This window comes from Mesoplodon mirus, assembly GCF_964341445.2.
Source record: "Mesoplodon mirus genome assembly, chromosome: 5".
NCBI classification, from domain to species: domain Eukaryota; kingdom Metazoa; phylum Chordata; class Mammalia; order Artiodactyla; family Ziphiidae; genus Mesoplodon; species Mesoplodon mirus.
In genome coordinates, this window is record NC_138980.1 from 122,981,908 (window position 1) to 123,002,642 (window position 20,735).

Here is a 20,735-nt window from a genome sequence, read left to right on the forward strand (position 1 = left end):
ATACTTAACACCTATCCTTTTTGAAACTATTCCAAAAAATTGCAGTGTAAGGAACACTTCCAAACTCATTCTATGAGGCCACCATCACCCTCATACCAAAACCAGACAAAGATATCACAAAAGGAGAAAATTACAGGCTAATATCACTGATGAAAATAGATGCAAAAATACTCAACCAAATGCTAGCAAACTGAATGCAACAGCACATTAAAATGATCATACACCATGATCAAGTGGGATTTATCCCAGGGATGCAAGTATTTTTCAGTATGCACAAGTCAGTCAGTGTGATACACCACATTAACAAATAGAGTTAAAGCCATATGATCATCTCAGTAGATGCAGAAAAAGCTTTTGATAAAATTGAACATCCATTTATGATTAAAATTCTCCTAAAAATGGGCTTAGAAGGAACATACCTCAACATAATAAAGGCCATATATGACAAACCCACAGCTAACATCATACTCAACCGTGAAAAGCTGAAAGTATTCCCTCTGATATCAGGAACAAGACAAGGATGCCCACTCTTGCCACTTTTATTCAAAATAGTTTTGTAAGTCCTAGTCACAGCAATCAGAGAAGAAAAAGAAAAGGAGTCCAGATGGGAAAGGAAGAAGTAAAACTGTGACTGTTTGCAGAGGACATGATACTATACATAGAAAATCCTAAAGATGCCATCAGAAAACTATGAGAGCTCATCAGTGAATTTGGTAAAGTTGCCTGATACAAAATTAATATACAGAAATATGTTGCATTTCTATAAACTAACAATGAACTATCAGAAAGAGAAATTAAGGAAATAATCCCATTTACCATCACATCATAAAGTATAAAGTACCTAGGAATAAACAAGGCAAAAGACCTGTTTTCTGAAAACTATAAGATGCTGATGAAAGAAATTGAAGACAGCACACACAGATGGAAAGATATACTGAGATTTTGGATTGGAAGAATCAATATTATTAAAATGAGCATACTTTCCAAGGCAATCTACAGACTGAATGCAATCCCTATCAAATTACTAATGGCATTTTTCACAGAACTGGAACGAAAAATTTTAAAATTTGTATGGGAACACAAAAACCTGCAAATAGCCAAAACAATCTTAAAAAAGAAGAATGGAGCTGGAGAAATTACCCTTCCTGACTTCAGACTATACTACAAAGCTACAGTCATCAGAACAGTATGGTACAGACACAAAAATAGACACATAGATCAATGGAATAGGGTAGAAAGCCCAGAAATAAACCCATGCACTTATGGTCAATTAATCTACAACAAAGGAGGCAAGAATATACAGTGGAGAAAAGACTGTCTCTTCAATAAGTGGTGCTGGGAAAACTGGACAGCTACATGTAAAAGTATGAAACTAGAACATTCTCTAACACCATATACAAAAATAAATTAAAAATGGATTAAAAACTTAAATGTAAGACTGGGATACTATAAAACTCTTAGAGGAAAACATAGGCAGAACACTCTTTGACATAAATCATAGCAATATTTTTTGGGATCTGTTTCCAGAGTAATGGAAACAAAAGCAATAATAAACAAATGGGACCTAATTAAACTTAAAAGCCTTTGTACAGCAAAGGAAACTATAAACAAAATGAAAATGCAACCTACGGAATGGGAGAAATATTTGCAAATGATGTGACCGAGAAGGGATTAATTTCCAAAATATAGAAACAGCTCATACAGCTCATTATCACAAAACTCAAACAACCCAATCAAAACCTAAATAGACATTTCTATAGAGAAGACATACTGATGGCCAAGAGGCACATGAAAAGATGCTCAACACTGCTAATGATTAGAGAAATGCAAATCAGAACTACAATGAGGTATTCCCTCATAGCAGTTAGAATGACCATCATCAAAGTCTACAAATAATAAATGCTGGAGAGGGTGGGGAGAAAAGGGAACCCTCCTACACTGTTGGTGAGAATGTAAATTGGTGCGGCCACTATGGATACAGTATGGAGGTTCCTTAAAAAACTAAAAATAGAGCTACCATATGATCCAGCAACCCCACTCCTGGGCATATATCCAGAGAAAACTCTTAACTTGAACACATGCACCCCATTGTTCATAGCAGCACTATTTACAACAGCCACAACATGGAAGCAGTCTAAATGTCCATGGACAGATGAGTGGATAAAGAAGATATGGTATGTATACACAATGAAATACTACTCAGCCATAAAAAAGAATGAAATAATGCCATTTGCAGCAACATGGATGGACCTAGAGATTATCATACTAAGTAAGTCAGAGAAAGACAAATATCATATATCACTTATATGTGGAATCTAAAAAAACGATACAAACTTATTTACAAAAGAGAAATAGACTCACAGACATAGAAAACTAATGGTTATCAAAGGGGAAGGGGGGGAGGGATAAATTAGGAGTTTTGGATTAACAGATATACACCATTATATATAAAATATTGAATAAACAACAAAAACCTGAACAGCACAGGTAACTATGTTCAATATCTTGTATAAAGGAAAAAATCTGAAAAGGAATATATATGTATAACTGAATCACTTTGCTGTACACCTGAAACATTGTAAATAAACTATACTTCAACAAAAAAAAGTCAAAAAAAGAGGATGTGTAGTGCCTTCTGTTCTTTAGGGAGATTATGTGAAACAGTATAGCATACAGTTAAGAGCACTAATTTTGGAGCTAGGATATTTGGTTCCAGTGTGTGTAGCCACTTTCTAGCTGTTATCCGTAGACAAACTACCCAATCTTTCAGAGGTCAGCTTCTTTATAAAATAGGGAGTATAGGCAGTATAGGGTTACTGTGAGGATTTATGTAAAGTCTTAGCACAGTACTACAGCACACAATAAATACTGGCCAGATTTATTATGGTGTACACACGTGCCACTGGGATTAGCCCGGATGGAAAAGCCTACTGAAGTACACCTTCTCCAGGCAGCTCTTTAGGAAACCGCCGGGAGATGGAAAGGCTTCCTGGTCCCCAAGCTTGCCAAGTGAAAGATGCAAAAGCCATCTAAAAAAGGAGGGGACTATTTATTCTTGGCAAGCACTTGCGCAACGACGGGCTCCAGTTGCTGCGTTCCGCGTGTCCACCAGGGGCCGCTCGAACTACCCAGGCTCTGTGCGCGCAAATCAGGCGACGCCCGCGCGTGCTCACTCGGTGCCGCGCGGGCCTCTGAACCTCCGCGGACACCCTAGCTTTCGGCTGCTGCTCCCCTGGCGGCTACCCTTAACCAAACCTCTTGCGGGTGGGTACGGCAGCTCTTTGGGGACAAAAGTCTTCCCTATTCGTTGCGCTCTGCTTCGTACTTCGTATTTTGGGCAAATCTGAGAAGGCAGGTATTAGCGCCTCCATTGAGCTGCTACCAGAGAGGTAGGAGAAAGGCTGAGCCTGGCGCGGAGTTCGGGCTGACTGGGGCCTAGGCCCGCGAAACGCCGTCGCTGCCCGGATGTTGCGATGGCTGATCGGGGGAGGCCGAGAACCTCAGGGACTGGCCGAGGTAAACCCCGGGGTGGACCCTGCCTGCCACCGCAGAGGCTTTGCTTGCCGGAGCTGCGGCTTGTGTGAGCCGGGCTCCTGACCGGATGAGGGAGACCCGGCGGAGGCGGGGCCTGCGGGTTGCGAGGGCGGGGTCGCGGGGGTCGACGGGGGTGGATTGCGGGGGCTCTTTCCCTGAGAGGTAAATCCATGTTCCACTAGGTGTGGAAACTGAAACTGACGTAGTTCAGCAACAGGCTCAAGGACCCTTAACTGGTCTCCCCACGTAAACCAGTCTCATTTCAATAAAAAGTATCCGGTTTGGTAGAGACTAAGAAACGGTGACTGCAGATTTACACTTCTGGTTTGTTTGATATGGTGTCGCTTCCCAACATCAACTGATGCTTGCTCATGGAATATGAAATTAATTTGATTATTTATATAAAACCAAAAAAGATATAATTATTTTAAAAAATAATTTGCTTAAAAGTCAAAAAAATTATGTTCTAGCTACTGTTTTGGGTTCCATAGTCACACTTTCTTCATGGGCCTGAATAACTGACCAGACTAATGAGATTTACATTTGAAATGTTGCAAATAAAATAATTTTGGAACCTGAAAAGTGTCGAGGTCTGGAATTTATTTCATATGTCACTGAAGAATAGAATTTGTGTTGAATTCCCTTTTATTTTTCATAGAAAATATTTGTTTTGATTGTTAAAAAAAACTTGGGTGGTTGTAAGCAACGTTACTTCTCCGTTTTAACTTCCTCATATTTTTGCAGTTGAGGCTTATTGTCTAATTTTTAAGAAGTATTTCTTATTTAAAATTAGGCTTATTTCAGATAGGCTTGAATTCTAAAGATTATGAAAGAATTGTGGAAAAGTGATTAGTCCATTTGTGATATATATGACAATTATGTATTAACCCGATTATTTGATTAGTTGTAGAATTTGATTAACTAATTCTGCAGTGCTTGGCAAGCTTTCATTTGGGGGAAGTGGTATACAGTTTTCAGATTTCTTGCCTTTGCTTTTCTCATCAGAACCACTGCTAGAAGGGAGATGGGATAAATAAAAAATTACTGCTTTGAGGGTGAATTAAAAAAAAATTCATGCGTGTTAAATTGTACATTTCTTCATGTAAAAGTACTTCAGTTTTAGAACTGCTGTGAATCTGTACATTATCAGAACCAAAGATTTTCCCCTAATTATGCAAGAACTTTGTATCCAGGCTTCTAGTTTAAGCAGTGTTTGTCTGCTGGGATGATTTTGCCCCTTAGAGGACATTTGGCAATGTCCAGAGATATTTTTGATTGTCACGATTTGGGGGTGGGGAGAGAGGTTGGATTTCTATTGGCATCTAGTGTGTAGAAGCCAGGGATGATGTTGAGCATCCTTCAATGCACGGGAAAGCCCTCAACAAAAGAATTACCTAGTCCAAAATGTCAGAAGTGTCAGGTTTGAGAAATTGCAGTTCAGAGGTTAAGAACACAGGTTTTTATCATGAAATATTACTGGGTTTGACTATAGAAATCGGGTTGATAAGATCTTCCTTACAGAATTATTGGGTGAGTTATAAGCCATATGTGCTTTACACAGTGTGTGGCATATGGACTGCCGCCCATATGTTTGCAAATAGGGATGAAGGTGTGTAGGTTTAGGACTGAGCTTAATACTCTGTAAATGTTACCAGTTATCTTTATCAATATTATTGTCTGAAGTTGAATTTATTGAATTCATTGACTGAATTATTTCATTTCTTCCTTTATTTATTCAGTAAACATGTGTTGAGTGCCTATAATGGGGTAGGCACTGTTTTAGTCTATATTTTACCCCTTTGACCTTCAGTTTTGTTTCTGCCAAGTTTTAATTGGCAAACATCCATCCTAAAATATTGTGTTGGTTTGGCCCATTGATTTTTTTTTTTGGGGGTGGGGGCGGTACGCGGGCCTCTCACTGTTGTGGCCTCTCCCGTTGCGGAGCACAGGCTCCGGACGCGCAGGCTCCGGACGCGCAGGCTCCAGACGCGCAGGCTCAGCAGCCATGGCTCACAGGCCCAGCCGCTCCGTGGCGTGTGGGATCCTCCCAGACCAGGGCACGAACCCGTGTCCCCTGCATCGGCAGGTGGACTCTCAACCACTGCGCCACCAGGGAAGCCCCTGGCCCATTGATTTTTTTAGGTCAGGTTTATTGAGGTGTAATTTCCATAAAACAAAATACACCCTTTAAAAATTTATTTTGAGTTCAAAATTTAAAATTTATGATGTGGATTTGTGGTAAGAGAAATGTTTTATGTTAAATTGGCAGTTACTTGATATTAGGGGAAATAAGATATAGTATTAGAACATAATATCTTACAGTTTTTTAAACCTTGTGTTCTTAGATGCATACCATGTGTTTTATTCAAATGTGGTCTTTTATCATAAATCATTTTATCCCTTTTTTTCTCTCTTTTTTCCCCCCATTACAAGCAATCTCCTTTACAGACAATAGGTGAAGAACAAACCCAGAACCCCTACACTGAACTGCTTGTACTGAAAGCTCATCATGATATTGTACGGTTTCTGGTACAGTTAGATGATTACAGGTAAGAAACTCTAGTTTTCCAATTGACTACTGTTTGGAAAGAGTTTTTAGGGAATTGTATGTTAAAAACAACTTCAGAATTAATCCAGCTTTTTTAAAAATTTCAAAACTGATCATTAATAACATATAGTAGAAATTGACCTCTGCCTCTTGATGAAATATGTGTCTGAAGTCTTTTTGCCCAAAAGTTGGGATGTCATTTCTGGTGATTTTATGGTTATTTTTGTTTGTTACAGGTTTTTTTTTTTTTTGGTCTTTTGAATACTCACAAATATTCTCATTAGTTTAAAGGAAGTGTATGACTTTAAAATGTTGATGGGAGTTTTAACTGTATATTAAGGTGAAGCTAAATTTGAGAACCAATATGGGAAATGTTTAAATATCAGGTACCTTCCAGGAATGTACTGTTTTTAGTGGAAGGTAAGGTAAGTATTTAATCTGAATTTTTTGTTATTTGTGAAACCCTTTAAAATGTACATTATTCTGTACTTCCTTGCTAACATGTATAATGTCGTGTTTAGTATATCTGCAAATAGAGATGAAGGGGCGTAGGTCTTAGAACTGTAGATTTAGCTTATTATTGATCTGTATATCTGTTTTATTAAGACTTTGTTCAACTATACGCTTATCCTTTGTAGCCTTAATAACAATTACATAATTAATTGTGTAACTGTATAATATTTATGTTCCTCTCTAGATGAGAGTGAGGGCCATGTTATTTTTTTATTCACCACAGTGAATTTAACTAGTTGTTAAATGAATGAATGACTCCCTCAACTATTAAGTGTACATGTTGCATGCCATGCTAACTCTCTAACTCCACTTCTCTTGTCCTTATCAGTTATTCCCCTATCATCTCTTAATTTTCTCTTTTGTCTTTGATGCTGTCTTTTTTTCCTTCCATTTTTGACTCAATGGATGACTGCTACTATGATTATTTCTAATACTCATTATCACTACTGATGTTTTTTAACCTTGTCTTCTCTTTGCTCGTTTTATGTTTTTGGTATTTAGTTGCTTTTCCCATGTACAGTGCAATTCTGGCACTACCTGGAGTTAGGTTGAATTTTAAAGGTTAAGGGCACAGTCGTGTACAACAGTCCCTTCACCTCAGTCACAGCTGCAATCTCCAGGGTTCCCAGGCCACCTGCACTTCTGACCAATTAACTAAAAATTCCTACTACCCGCTCAGGTTTGATAATTCTCTAGAATGACTAACAGAATTCAGGAAAGCACTATACTTATGATTACAGTTTTATTATAAAGGATATGATTGGGACTAGCCAAATGTAGAGATGTATAGGGCAAGGTCTAGGAGAGTCCCAAATGTAAGGCTTCTGTGTCCTCAGGACACATCACCCTTTCAGCATATCAATGCATATCACCAGTGAGGAAGCTCACTCAAGCTCTGGGTGTCAAGAGTTTTTATTGGGGTTTCATTACATGGGAATGATTGTTTCACTTATTTGCCTCATGATTGAACTCAATTTCTAGCCCTTCTCTCCCTGCCATCCCCTCCTTGCTCCCCCAGGTTGGGAGGTCAGGATGATATCCCATGGCTCAAAGCCCCAGCCCTCTAATTGCATGGTTCATATTCCTCACGTGGCCAGTCCCCATCCTTAAATTGTCCAGGGGTCCAACATGTGTCATCTCATTAGCATAAACTCAGGTGAGCTCTGAGGGGCCCAGCTCTCTTTTAAAAACCAGGGACAAGTCCAGCCACATTATTATGAAAATATGCTCCTCAACTTTTGCTTGAAAGGATTTGCCTTTTTTTATATTACTAGCCTATTAACACAATTTTCCTGTTGTGATGTGAGCCAACCAAATTATAGCATGTCAACCATAGTATAATAATCTTCAGCCTTTTTGGTAATACTTACTTTTGCTATGTCCTAAGAGACATTTACTTATTTATTTAGTCAGTCATCTTTGAAACTAAACATTTTTGGAAATATAGGACATATGGACAACTAAAGTTGTCTTGTACTGTCTTTTACCATTGTAAGATGCTATGTAAGTTAAAAAAAAAACCCAAAATGATTTCTTAGACCATAATCCCTAATATTTGGGCTTTAAGGAGTCCTCAGATAGTTTTGTCTAAGAAAGCTAAATACAAAATATACAGTATACTTTCAGGATGTGGTCTTTAAATTTTTTTTAATAGATTAACTGTTAAGATTTCATGTTGATTGCTATCTGTCCTTTAAAATGTCGTCTTGATTATTCTTACTACATAGTTAGAAGAATCTGCAGAAAAGGCCATCTTGTAGAGTAATGATCATTGTACAGGTACTGATATTTGATTACCTTTTCCCAAAGTGGTGCTTGTGGATACTTCAGTTATTCAATGATATAGTAAATGTTACGTAAACAGTAAAAAGCTGTAGATGAGTATATCAGTTATCTGTTGTCCTTATTAAATATCAGCCCAAATTTAGTAGTTTAAAACAAACGCTATTTATTTATTTCACTATTCTGTGGGATGGCATTTGGATTAGGCTCAGCTGGGTGGGTTCTTTTGTCTCTGCTGGGATCAGCGGATCTTGGTTAGGTTCACTTATGCTTCTGTGGTCACCAGGTAGATTGGCTGGGGTTGGCAGTTTTACAGTGGTCTCAGCTGGGATGACTGGGGTCTCTTTCCATGTGGTTGCTCAAGTGCTAGTTCACATAGGGATGGAGTTCAAATACCAGCAAAAGGGCAAGCCCCAGTGTAAAACTCTTTTCAAGTCTGTTTTCATCATGTTTGATGTTGTTTCATGGGCTAAAGCAAGTCAGGAGCTGGTGTGAATTCAGTAAGTTGATAAATAAATTCTACCTCTTGATGGGAGAAGCAACTAAATCCTATTGCAAGTGGTGGTGGAAATAGGGAGATTGGTGGCCATGTTTGCTGTATACCACAGTGAATCTAAATGTCTAGAATAGATTTTTTTAAAAAGCCTACTTTTTGGCTTTTGCTGTCAAGTGAACATAATACTACATGAACCACATTTAATTCTTTGTACTCAAGTCATGACTTTGTCAAAAGTTACATATAATTAGGTATGAAGTTTTTTACTCAGTTGCAGACCTGAAGAACTTTCAATCTGTTTTGTTTTAAAAGATTTAATTCTGTAGTGTACTAGAAAAACAAAACTGAAAGAGTCATTATTGGTAAGAAATACATTTAAAAATATACAAATGATGTAACTATTATAAATAGTAGAGCTCAGTGTTTTCATTCTTGATTTAATAGTTTAGATAGTTCAGATATCTTTTTACTGTTACATATGTATATTATATATGCATTGTCAAATTATAGAAATACCTTTCCAGTTTTTAAATAAATATTGTTATACTTTTTATGTTTTTATTTAGTTTTTATAGACATCACATTCTGGGTTTTTGGTCAGCTGTTGTAATCCAGGTTTCACGCTTCAGGTCTTTAGATAATATCATTTTATTGAGAATTTTGCAGAAGGATTTTCTTGTTTTCTCAGTGGCTCAGCTAAAATCAGTGAGTGGAAAATTTTCTCAGGTTGGTTTTTGAAGATACCAAATAAATCCTGTATAACCTAACAGACAGCAGCCTTTTCTTATCTTCTTTAGTATTTTTTGAACATGAAGTGAGGGTCATATTGATTGGGAGATCACTAAAGAAGGCTAAGCCTCAGCAAGAGTCATCCAAAAAATGGACTGTGCTAAAATTGCATGAAATACTCTAGCATTTGACACATTAAACTAAACTGGGTTCATAACACATTTTAAGAATAGTTTTCTCTGTTGCTCATTTGACCATCCCTTGCTCCTCCAGGAAACAGACAAGGTTATGTAGGATGGTGATCATGACTGGAAAAGAATCAGATGACCCATGAAATGCCAGACTGAAGAACAAAATGTACCTTAGGATTACTGGTGAAGCTGTACATTCACAAGAATCTAGACAAACTTAGTACAGTTTGATAATTCACTAACAGCAAACAATATGTTACATCTTCAAGACAATGTTCTAAAGCTAAGAATATCTTTTTCACTAACACTTAGAGAATAGAAATCAGTAATCAAGATCATTTAGATCCTCCTAATACCTGGTTTCCCTGGGAAGTAGACAGTACAGTGGAATTAAGCGTGCAGAAGGTTTATTAGAGAGAAATACCATTGAAGGGAAAATGAAAGAGACAGGATTGGACAAGAGGAGCTGTCTCAAACTGTGATGCAGATTTGACAAAGTCTCTGTAAGCCCAGTGTGGAGCTCTGGAGGAAAGAATGCTCTTTAGATGAGTCCTGTATTAGGGAAATAACTAAGAGTGTTTAGCCTGCATTGCTTAGACATTGGCTGAGGGCCATCCAAGAACGTGCCCTGGCTTCCACCAACTTGCTTATGTCCCAGGGGCTGGGGGCCAACTGAGATAGTTTGACTTCAACTTGAAAACTGAAATGGACCCTGAAGTCAACAGCTGGAGGCAGATAACCATATTCCTCATAGCTGGGCAGCAAGTCCTCTCTTGAAGGGGTATCTGCAAGTCAAGATCTATACTGCCTTTCTATACAGACTCTATCTTGAGATCAGTCATGTTGGATGAGAGGACATTTTCTTTATAGAAGAATTCAAGTTAGGAAGAATCATGGAATTGGAATATTATAATTTCACAGCCTCTAATAACAAATTTAGGCAATGGTTATTGATAGCTGTTAACATCACACACACACAAAAAGATTGCTGGAAATTGTATTTCCTGTTGGGGTACATAAACTGCTTATGAAGTGGTCTTACCAAAAAGTCAAATTCAAATATGATTAAGTCTTTAGATCTCTCAGTTTACTAGAAACACAGGGGACAGAGGTGCATATCAAATGACAACACAAGAAGGTAACTAGCAAAATTCAGACTGTGAGAACTCTGTAAGACAAATGTTTAATTGCAAGGAAAAAAATACATGAAGAAAGAATCAATAGAACAAGAGAGACTTTAGAGATCAGTTGCAGTGTATGAACCTTATTTAGATCCTGCTTCTGATACACTTAAAAAACATTGTGAGACAGGGAAATTTGATTACACTGTGGTGACATTAAGAAACTAAATGTTAACTTTAGTTGTGATGTAAATATATTGAAATATTTATTGATGAAATGAAATACAGTGACTGGGATTTGCTTCAGAATAATCTGCAAAGGGGGGATTGGCTGTGGTACAGATGAAACAGTATTGGTCATGAGTTGATAATTATTGAAGACATGTTACCTGGAGATTTTTGTTATACTGTTTCCACTTTTATATATACTTAAATTCTTCATAGTGAAAAGTTTTAAAATGATATATATTTGATATAGAGGAAAAAAACGCCAATTTAAAAGGTATTTTTGTTTCAGTATAAAATAAAATTTTTTCTTAGATATTATTAGATGCAGGGATCACACAGATGGACATGAACCCATCAGCTTAATACAGTAATAACTAGCAAAAAGCTGGACTAAAGGTTGTAGCTTTGATATACAACCACAGTGGGTTTCCTGATTTTCACCCTGAGTTACGTAGACTTCACTGAATCACAGGTAGTGCTGGACATCTGCAAGCCTCCCACTCGGATGTAAGTTTACCTCAAAAATAAGAGCAGACCAGAATGTTGCCTCTTTATAAACAGACAAATCTCAGAGAAAACCCAGAAGGGTCTAAACTGAGCATACTCAATTCATTGTCTTAAACTCATTTATTACATCAGTGGGACAGAGAGAGGCCAAGGAACTTTCTCTAGTAGAAGTTCCTTCAGAGACGCTTGAGCTCAGAGTAGTGGAGGTTCCCACTAATAGAAGTCACAGGGATTTTTTTGTATTCTAATACTTGTAAACTTGATATAGTTTAGCTTTCTATTTGTGATTTGGGGGAGGGGAAAATTACCAAAGGTTTTACCTTTCCAAATGACCATGGGAACTATGGAATTTTTCCGTCTCTATTCTATTTGTGAGACATTGATACTGGAATTGTGTTAATACATATGTATTAGTTAATCAAGGAAAAAAAAGTTTTAATGCTCAAGTACATTGTGAAAGGATCAGTGACATCAGTATCTATGGTTCCTGAAAATGCTTTGAAGTTGCCTTTAACTTCTCTTACAAGTCTCTGTCTACAAACTTCTCTAATTTTCTTCAAGTAATTTTAGAATACAAGATAAGTAGAAGTCCATTTTAAGTGAAAATTTTGTTATTTTTTATTTTTGCCTGGTTTCTGATATTAGCATTTTTCAACTTTACTACATTGTAAAAAGTGTATACTGTTTTAGTTGCATCATGATTAGAAAGTACTTGTCGATTCGGTGGGAAGTTAGTTAACCACAGGGACTTCTGTATTGCCACAATAATACTCTATTATTTTTCCAGTGCTTTATGGTTATGTAAATATTGAATACAGGAAAGATTATGTTCAGGTTTATGGATTATCTTTTTTATGTCCTTTAAGGTTATGTTTGAATCTGTAGCACCTTTGACTTAATTGAAATAAATTCTCTTGAATAAGGACTATTAAATAAGCATGTAGGTAATGGACATAGGAATTACTTGTGGAAATATTTTATTTTATACAAATCTTTGTGAACCTTTGCTGTACTTTAAGCCCACAGTTGGCAAGAATGAGAGTGCTTTCTCTGAGCTGTCCAAAGGAAGGTGTTGAAAGGAAATGATTTCTATAAATGGAAATGAGCATAACTGAGAATTCTCAGTGGATTCATAATTTGGACCCTGTAGCATTCTATAATAATGTAGACTGTGAGCTCTTCAAGGGCAAGAACTATCTCATTGATCTTTACCCTCAGGAGCAAGCATATAGATATATAAAGTTAATGCTTAATATATAGTTAATGCTTAATATTTCTTGAATGAATGGATCATTGACTCTCACAATTAATTCTCATAATGAGGGGAAAAAAGAATGGAACATTCTAGAAGCTCTGCTATAGGTCTTCATTAAATCACACTTCATGTTTTTAAACTTTTTTCATGCGTATAGTTTTGTGGGTTTTTTTTGCGGTACGCGGGCCTCTCACTGCTGTGGCCTCTCCCGTTGCGGAGCACAGGCTCCGGACGCGCAGGCTCAGCGGCCATGGCTCACAGGCCTAGCCGCTCCACGGCATGTGGGATCTTCCCAGACTGGGGCACGAACCCGTGTCCCCTGCATCGGCAGGCGGACTCTCAACCACTGCACCACCAGGGAAGCCCATGCGTATAGTTTTTGCTTAATCATTTAATTAAATGTCATTGAGTATGTCTCAATGAGTATTTTTAAAGAGTTGGTTTCAAGTTGAGAAAACTTGAAGGTTATGCATAAGAATGGGACAGGAGGGGCTTCCCTGGTGGCGCAGTGGTTAAGAATCCACCTGCCAATGCAGGGGATATAGGTTTGAGCCCTGGTCCAGGAAGATCCCACACGCTGCAGAGCAACTAAGCCCGTGCGCCACAACTACTGAGCCTGTGCTCTAGAGCCCATGAGCCACAACTCCTGAGCCTGCGTGCCGCAACTACTGAAGCCCACATGCCCAGAGCCTGTGCTCCGCAACAAGGGAAGCCACTGCAATGAGATGTCTGCGCACCGTAATGAAGAGTGGCCCCTGCTTGCCGCAACTAGAGAAAGCCTGCGCGTAGCAACAGAGACCCAACACAGCCAAAAATAAATAAAATAAAATAAATTCATTAAAAAAATAAAAAAAGAATGGGACAGGAAAATGAAAAAATAAAAGTAATTTATTTTTGTATGTGGTGAGATTCTGGGCTTTACATATTTTGAATTTCTAGTTTTGTTTTGACAGTATGTTGGTATATTAGTCATGATTAAAGGGAAAAGTGAGGTTACATTAATACTATTAATCTATTTTATAGAGCCCTTTTAACACTTAAGTGTTTGCTTATTCATGTATTTACTGAAAAAGCATTTCTTTAGTCCTTTAAACCTGCTAGACGTAATCAGAAATTTGTTGGACTAGAAAGTGCCATACTAGAAAGATCAATAAATACAACAATTACTAAATTTCATTGATTCTAAAAAGCCTATTTTTTCCTATTGTAACATCTTTAAAATTTGGATACATCATATAATTGATGGTGTCTTTCATTAATAATTGACATCATTTTTTCCTTAATAGTACCTAAAATAATAGTATGTCTTATATTCGATATCTTTTTTTTTTTTTTGCGGTATGCGGGCCTCTCACTGTTGTGGCCTCTCCCGTTGAGGCTCCAGACGCGCAGGCTCAGCGGCCATGGCTCACGGGCCCAGCCGCTCGGCGGCATGTGGTATCTTCCCGGACCGGGGCACGAACCCGCATCCCCTGCATCGGCAGGCAGACTCTCAACCACTGCGCCACCAGGGAAGCCCAGTATGTCTTATATTTGATGAAATATAGTACATTTCTAAACAATCACTAAGTTTTAAGATCTTGAAGCAAGAACAACATGTAATTGATCTTGGCATTTCCCTAACACATGACATGAAATCTCATTTTGTGTTAATCAGTAAAGAAGGATTCCTCTTAAAATATTATCTTTAGATTTGAATCTTTGGATTCTATTAATTTAGAGTGTTTAAAATTTTTTTTTGTATATTATTATATGACAGTATAGCCACTATTCTTGCTTCCATTGACTAGATTAAACCTTATTGACATCTTAATTCCTTCTTTTTTATGGTTCATTACTTCTTTTAATCAATTACAGTGTATCTTACTGTTAGGGATTCTTGAGTTGAATTTTCATTTCTGAAAATTTGGAGATGGCTGGAGTGTGTGCTTGACTGATGAGGATAAACTGATTAAGATAAACTGATATAGTGCTGCTAGTTTTCAGTTATTCATCCTAGGAGAATGGGTAATTTGCAAATGATCTCCCACCCTTTTATTAGTTAGTTTATGATTGGTACTAATATGTAGCAAAGTCATACTGGTTTATATTTTAAAGCTTCATGTTTCCTCTTTAGAGCAGGTAAAAAGAAATACTGGAATGGGAAAAAAAAAACCCAAACAATAGAATATATGAGAATTGAAAAGCCTGAATAATATACACACTGGGTAATTGACCTCTGAACAATTAAAAACAAAAAAGGCTGTGATTTCATGCATTACTATTGAGCGTTGTTTAGATTTAACTTTTGTTCACCACTGATTGAATTAAAGTTTGAGGTGAAATGCTCTGTATCTCATTTCTAAACTCTCAACCGTTCAGTCATCTCTCATTGTGAAGTCATGAGATTCAGACATGATAAAACAATAATGAGAAGTTAACAATCAGGGTTAGAAAAAAGTATGTATTTTAAACCTGCACTCTTCTAAAAGGGAGAAAAGCAATTATAAGAGTTTCAAGAAACAATAGAAATTGATGTTTTATACCAAAGAAATCTTAAGACCTTGAGTTCTGCCCTCCCCACCATCATGATACAAATAAAAAGAAATCAATAGGCCTAGAAACATAAGCTATTAAAGATTTACATCCAGCGACTATTTTTGATCCTCAAGGCATTGTTTAATGTTTTGATTCAGAAAATCTATGTAATTAAGCATAAGAAATTACATTTTAAAATATAAAATGATTGTTTTCTTTTTAGTCTCCATATTTTTTATATTTCATTTTGAAAATAAAATAAATGTTAGGTATGGATTTTAAAATAATTCTTTGTATGATTTCTGTCTAGTTAACTAAGACGTTTTAAAGGTCCTTTCTGTTAAAAAGATACGTAGCTCTTTATTAAAAAATTACTAACGGACTTTGTCGGACTGTATTAGGCCAGTTTCCCATCTCCTGGATAATCTCTTAGCTCCTGCAGTAGAAGATGTAAGCAAAGGATTTTGAAACGAGTGCTGGGTATGGGAATTGTCAGAGCCAGTGAAGACAATAGCTATGTGTGAGGCTTTGAAACTGAGCATGAGAAATTTGAACTTGAAGCTCAGTTTAGAGTGCTAAGGAAAGTGTTACATGACTGAAGTAGTGAGATTATATGGATATCTATAGGGTAAAATTCAATAGAACATACTCTAAGGAACAAAGTAATTCTTGTGTCCTAATGTATCACTTCTCTACTTTTCTCCCAATGACACACATAAGGCTTAACAATGATTACTTTAATGAAGCTGTTCAAGGCATGCCCAGATTTCTGTGAAAACACACTAACAGTCTTGCAAGGAAGTAACACATTTTCTAAATGCCATAGCTGCTAACGGAGTATCATTTATTAGTGGTTGTTAACCATAACCGCATGCAGTTCATAGCTGGCTCTCTACAACACCACTTCTTTCTCTCCTATTCAGAAAAGCAAACCTTGAATTCAAGTGAATGAAAGATATTATTGGAACAACTGAATTGATTTTGATTCCTTAAAGAATCATTTACAGCTCTGCAGTGACCTAAATGGGAAGGGAATGTATAGAAGAGTGGATATATGTTTAACTGATTCACTTTGCTGTACTGCAGAAACTAATAAACATTGTAAAGCAACTATATACTCCAATTAAAAAAATCATTTACAAACTTGTGTACTACATTATTAATAACAAATTACTTGACATGCTTACAATGTGATTGCTGTACACCACTGTGTTGGGACACTGCTTGAGAGTAGTGTTTGATTTTATTATAATGCAGGCACTATGGATGAATAATCCTGTACAAGTGATTTTTCTTGATAGTGTTTGTGTCATGGTTATCTTCTACTCTACAAAATATAGATGATTGTTCCTTGACATGTAGTGAATGGGTGGTAAAGAGGAGAGAGAAGCTATAATTTAGTTCATCACAGCTCTTTTTTCATTCCATGAAGCAAACTTACCTTTACCTCTTTTCATTTCAAGAATTTTCGGTAAAAAAAACAAAACAAAGCAAAAACCAAACCTTCCAAACCAAAGAACACAGTATTTATGTGGAAAGACCACAGAGCTGAGGGGAGCAAAGGAGAGAAACTGGCTTTAAATAGTAGAGTTAAAATATCTAAATATCTTTACCTAGAAAGTAAGGAATCTAAGGACATGATTCCTTTGTTCCACTCCTAGAATATCATTTCTTGTCACTGTAGCTTTTCCTCAGCTTGGTTTCATGTCACTTAAGTCAGGGTTTAATCATAATTTTAAAGCAAGGAAGGACTTTAAAGATCATTGATAGCTCTCCCTTATTCTTAGTCTAGCAGTTTATTCATTTTAACTTTCTGAATGGTCTTATTTATCTTTGGATTCTCAGTACCTGGCACAAAACTTAGAATGTATTCTGTAAATATTTGTTAAATTAGCTTAAAGAACTTAATCTGTATTGATATTAGTAAGTCAAAATACCATTGATAAGGTCTGATGGTATCTTAGTAATCCTAGCACTTAAATGTCATCAGTGATTTTTTTTTTCTTGACCTTTTTTCTCTAACCAGATTTGCATCTGCTGGTGATGATGGAATTGTAGTTGTGTGGAATGCCCAGGTGTGTATTGTTTCTATGTGGATTGTGTAATAAAGACATGACTGTATAGTTGAGTATGCATTCATAAACATTATCTGGAGATACACCTGCATATCAGTAGGTTGAGACTAGTTAATGCTCGAAAGGGCTGCTTAGGATGAATCCATTTAAAATGAGGACCAATGTTCCATAATAGATTTTTTTATTTAAGATTTTTTCCTGATAAACAAATGCTAGATTATGAAAATAAAAGTTTTAATCTTAATTAAACAAAATTTAAGTTATCGGCAACTGTGCACTGATTCTGAAAATGAATCAGATGTTGATTTTTGTGGAAGACAGTTTTTCTGTCAGAATCGTTTGATAGCATAATATAGCATTCTTATCATGTTTGACTATAATAGTAATGTAATAAAAGGTTTATTTTTTCAAAAATATTTAAGGCTTTCCCAAATTTCTCTAGGACTTCTCTTCTTATCCTTGCATTCTCAAATTATTCTCTTTTGAAGCATTTATCTTCTTGCCCTTGTTTGGATTGTTATCTGGTCTGACTCAGTCAAGATCCTCATTTTTCGGTGGCTTTGCCTATGATTAAAGCAGTTTTTTTAACATTATGTTCATCACATGCATCATGAAATCCTGCAACCTTGGAGAGATTTGCAATTTATCTTATATTTATATTGCATTTTTGTATGTTTACTACTTGGGAAATCAGTGAGAAACTGATAGATGTAGACATTGGATGGATGGGAATAGCTGTTGATGTTAGAGAGAAGTAGAGTCCATACTGACTTTACGAGTGGTTGATACATTACTGGATATATATATCCAATTGTTGTTACTGTTATGCTGACTTTTATTTTCTTCCACAGCATTATAACTGTGAAGACTTAGATAACAGATGCTTGCATAATAAAGACTCCTTATTTTTTCCTGCTGATTAAGTTACTGATGAAGTTACTGATATTTTTATGCTTAATTTACACAGTTATAATCTTAAAACCATATGGAAAGAATACTCCTTTAAACTTCCTATAACAATCTGCTAAAAATTAGTATTTTCTATTAGAAAATAATTAAAATTAGTTACAGCTACTCTTTTAGCACCTAATGTTCAGATACTATTTGATTGTTTAAAGTTAAATTATAAAATCTAAGTAATTTCAGATGGAATGTATATATTTTCTACCTGGTGATTTTTCTTAATGTTGTCATTTAAGATTATTTAAGTTATGAAATATGAAGTACTATTAACATTTTATTGGTATTTCAGACAGGAGAAAAACTTCTGGAACTCAATGGACACTCTCAAAAGATAACAGCTATCATTACATTTCCTTCTTTGGAAGCTTGTGAAGAAAAAAATCAACTGATCTTGACAGCCTCTGCTGACAGAACAGTTATTATATCCTTAATTCTAGAACCAAGTAACATAGCTATGGTGATCCAAGGGACCAGTACATATGTTATTAGTCTTTATCCTCTTGGGGTCTGTCTGTACATTCTGTTTTAGCAAAAATGATTTTGTTCTAGCCTACATAAGACACTTAAAAGTATTAGGCGTCTGAAAAGTATTAGACTGGAAATGGCAAGTTAAGGCTTATTGTTGTTGGAAACTTCATAACTAAAGCTGTTTTTCTCAGTTACTATTATATCAAATTACATAAAACAGAGGAAATGGGAGAATGTGGGCTTAAAAATATTTATCATCTCAGATTGCTTTTCAATTTAGAGAAACAAAGATGAGTTGAACTGGAGAATAATTCACATTTTTTTTTCTGTTCATTGTACAGCAAAAGAAACGTAATGGCCCCAACCCATAAGAACTTTTTGAGGATATGAGTCTGGCAGAAAAGCGAATTACCATCTGCTCAGTGTTTAATATATTTAGTATTTTATTTTATTTTATTTTATTTTATTTTTGGCTGCGTTGGGTCTTCGTTGCTGCATGCAGGCTTTCTCTAGTTGTGGTGAGCAGGGGCTACTCTTTGTTGCGGTGCGTGGGCTTCTCATTGCGGTGGCTTCTCTTGCTGTGGAGGATGGGCTGTAGGTGCATGGGCTTCAGTAGTTGCAGCACACAGGCTCAGTAGTTTTGGCACACAGGCTTAGCTGCTGTGCAGCATGTGAGATTTTCCCAGACCAGGGATCAAACCCATGTCCCCTGCATTGGCAGGCAGATCTCTTTTTTTTTATTATTTATGTTTCCTTTGCCTTTTTAAAAAAAATTATTTAATTTATTTTTGGTTGCATTGGGTCTTTGTTGCTGCGCGCGGGCTTTCTCTAGTTGCAGCGAGCTGGGACTACTCTTTGTTGCGGTGCGTGGGCTTCTCATTGCTGTGGTTTCTCTTGTTGTGGAGCACGGGCTCTAGGCGCGCGGGCTTCAGTAGTTGTGGCTCGCAGGCTCTAGAGCGCAGGCTCAGTAGTTGTGGCACACGGGCTTAGTTGCTCCATAGCATGTGGGATCTTCCTGGACCAGGGATTGAATCCGTGTCCCCTGCATTGGCAGGTGGATTCTTAACCACTGCACCACCAGGAAGCCCCATATTTAGTATTTTAAAGCAATTAAAAAATGTAAATGATCTTTCCTCCCCATACTTTTAGTTGAAAATTTAAGATGTAGTAGCCATAGTAAAGTGTTATAAATTCCTTATATGTGCCAGGCATTGTTCTATTTTACATTTATTAACCCATTTAATCCTTATAATAAGTATTTCTATTATTTTCATTTATAAATAAGAAAAGAGAAGCACAGAGAGGTTAAGTAACTTGCCCAAGGTCATGCAGCCAGTATAGGGCAGAAGGCAACAGACTGACTGCAGAGTCAGAGCTCTGAATCACTATGTAATACTGCTTTCATAAAATATTTTTCTTAAACAAATTTAGCCCTTTTTTTTTTTTTTTTTTTTTGCTGTACGCGGGCCTCTCACTGTTGTGGCCTCTCCCCTTGTGGAGCACAGGCTCCGGACGCACAGGCTCAGCGGCCATGGCTCACGGGCCCAGCCGCTCCGCGGCATATGGGATCCTCCCAGACCGGGGCACGAACCCGTATCCCCTGCATCAGCAGGCGGACTCTCGACCACTGCGCCACCAGGGAGGCCCTAGCCCTTTTATATTTGTTTGTGGAATTGGGTCTGTGAAAGCCATAGCTAAATGCTACTGATAGCTAATCTTTCATTACTTTTTTTTTTAAGGTATCATAGATTAGCTTTAAAAAGTCTATGCTTATCTGAGAATTTTATTTAAATAGCTTCAAGCATTAC

General features: G+C 36.8%; 1 protein-coding gene across 2 annotated transcripts in view; it reads left to right on the plus strand.

Moving 5' to 3' along the window:
• The first annotated feature begins 3,206 nt into the window (after positions 1-3,206).
• WDR41 (WD repeat domain 41) overlaps positions 3,207-20,735 on the plus strand; it is a 46,828-nt gene continuing 29,299 nt past the window's right edge. For both annotated transcript variants that reach the window (XR_014294135.1, XM_082621930.1), the window contains exons 1-4: positions 3,207-3,516; positions 5,968-6,083; positions 17,448-17,496; positions 18,749-18,880. Coding sequence is in view for 1 of the 2 variants with exons in the window: in XM_082621930.1 (XP_082478056.1) it covers positions 3,466-3,516; positions 5,968-6,083; positions 17,448-17,496; positions 18,749-18,880 (348 nt within the window). In the remaining variant the exon portion in view is untranslated. The remainder of the gene's footprint in view (positions 3,517-5,967; positions 6,084-17,447; positions 17,497-18,748; positions 18,881-20,735) is intronic.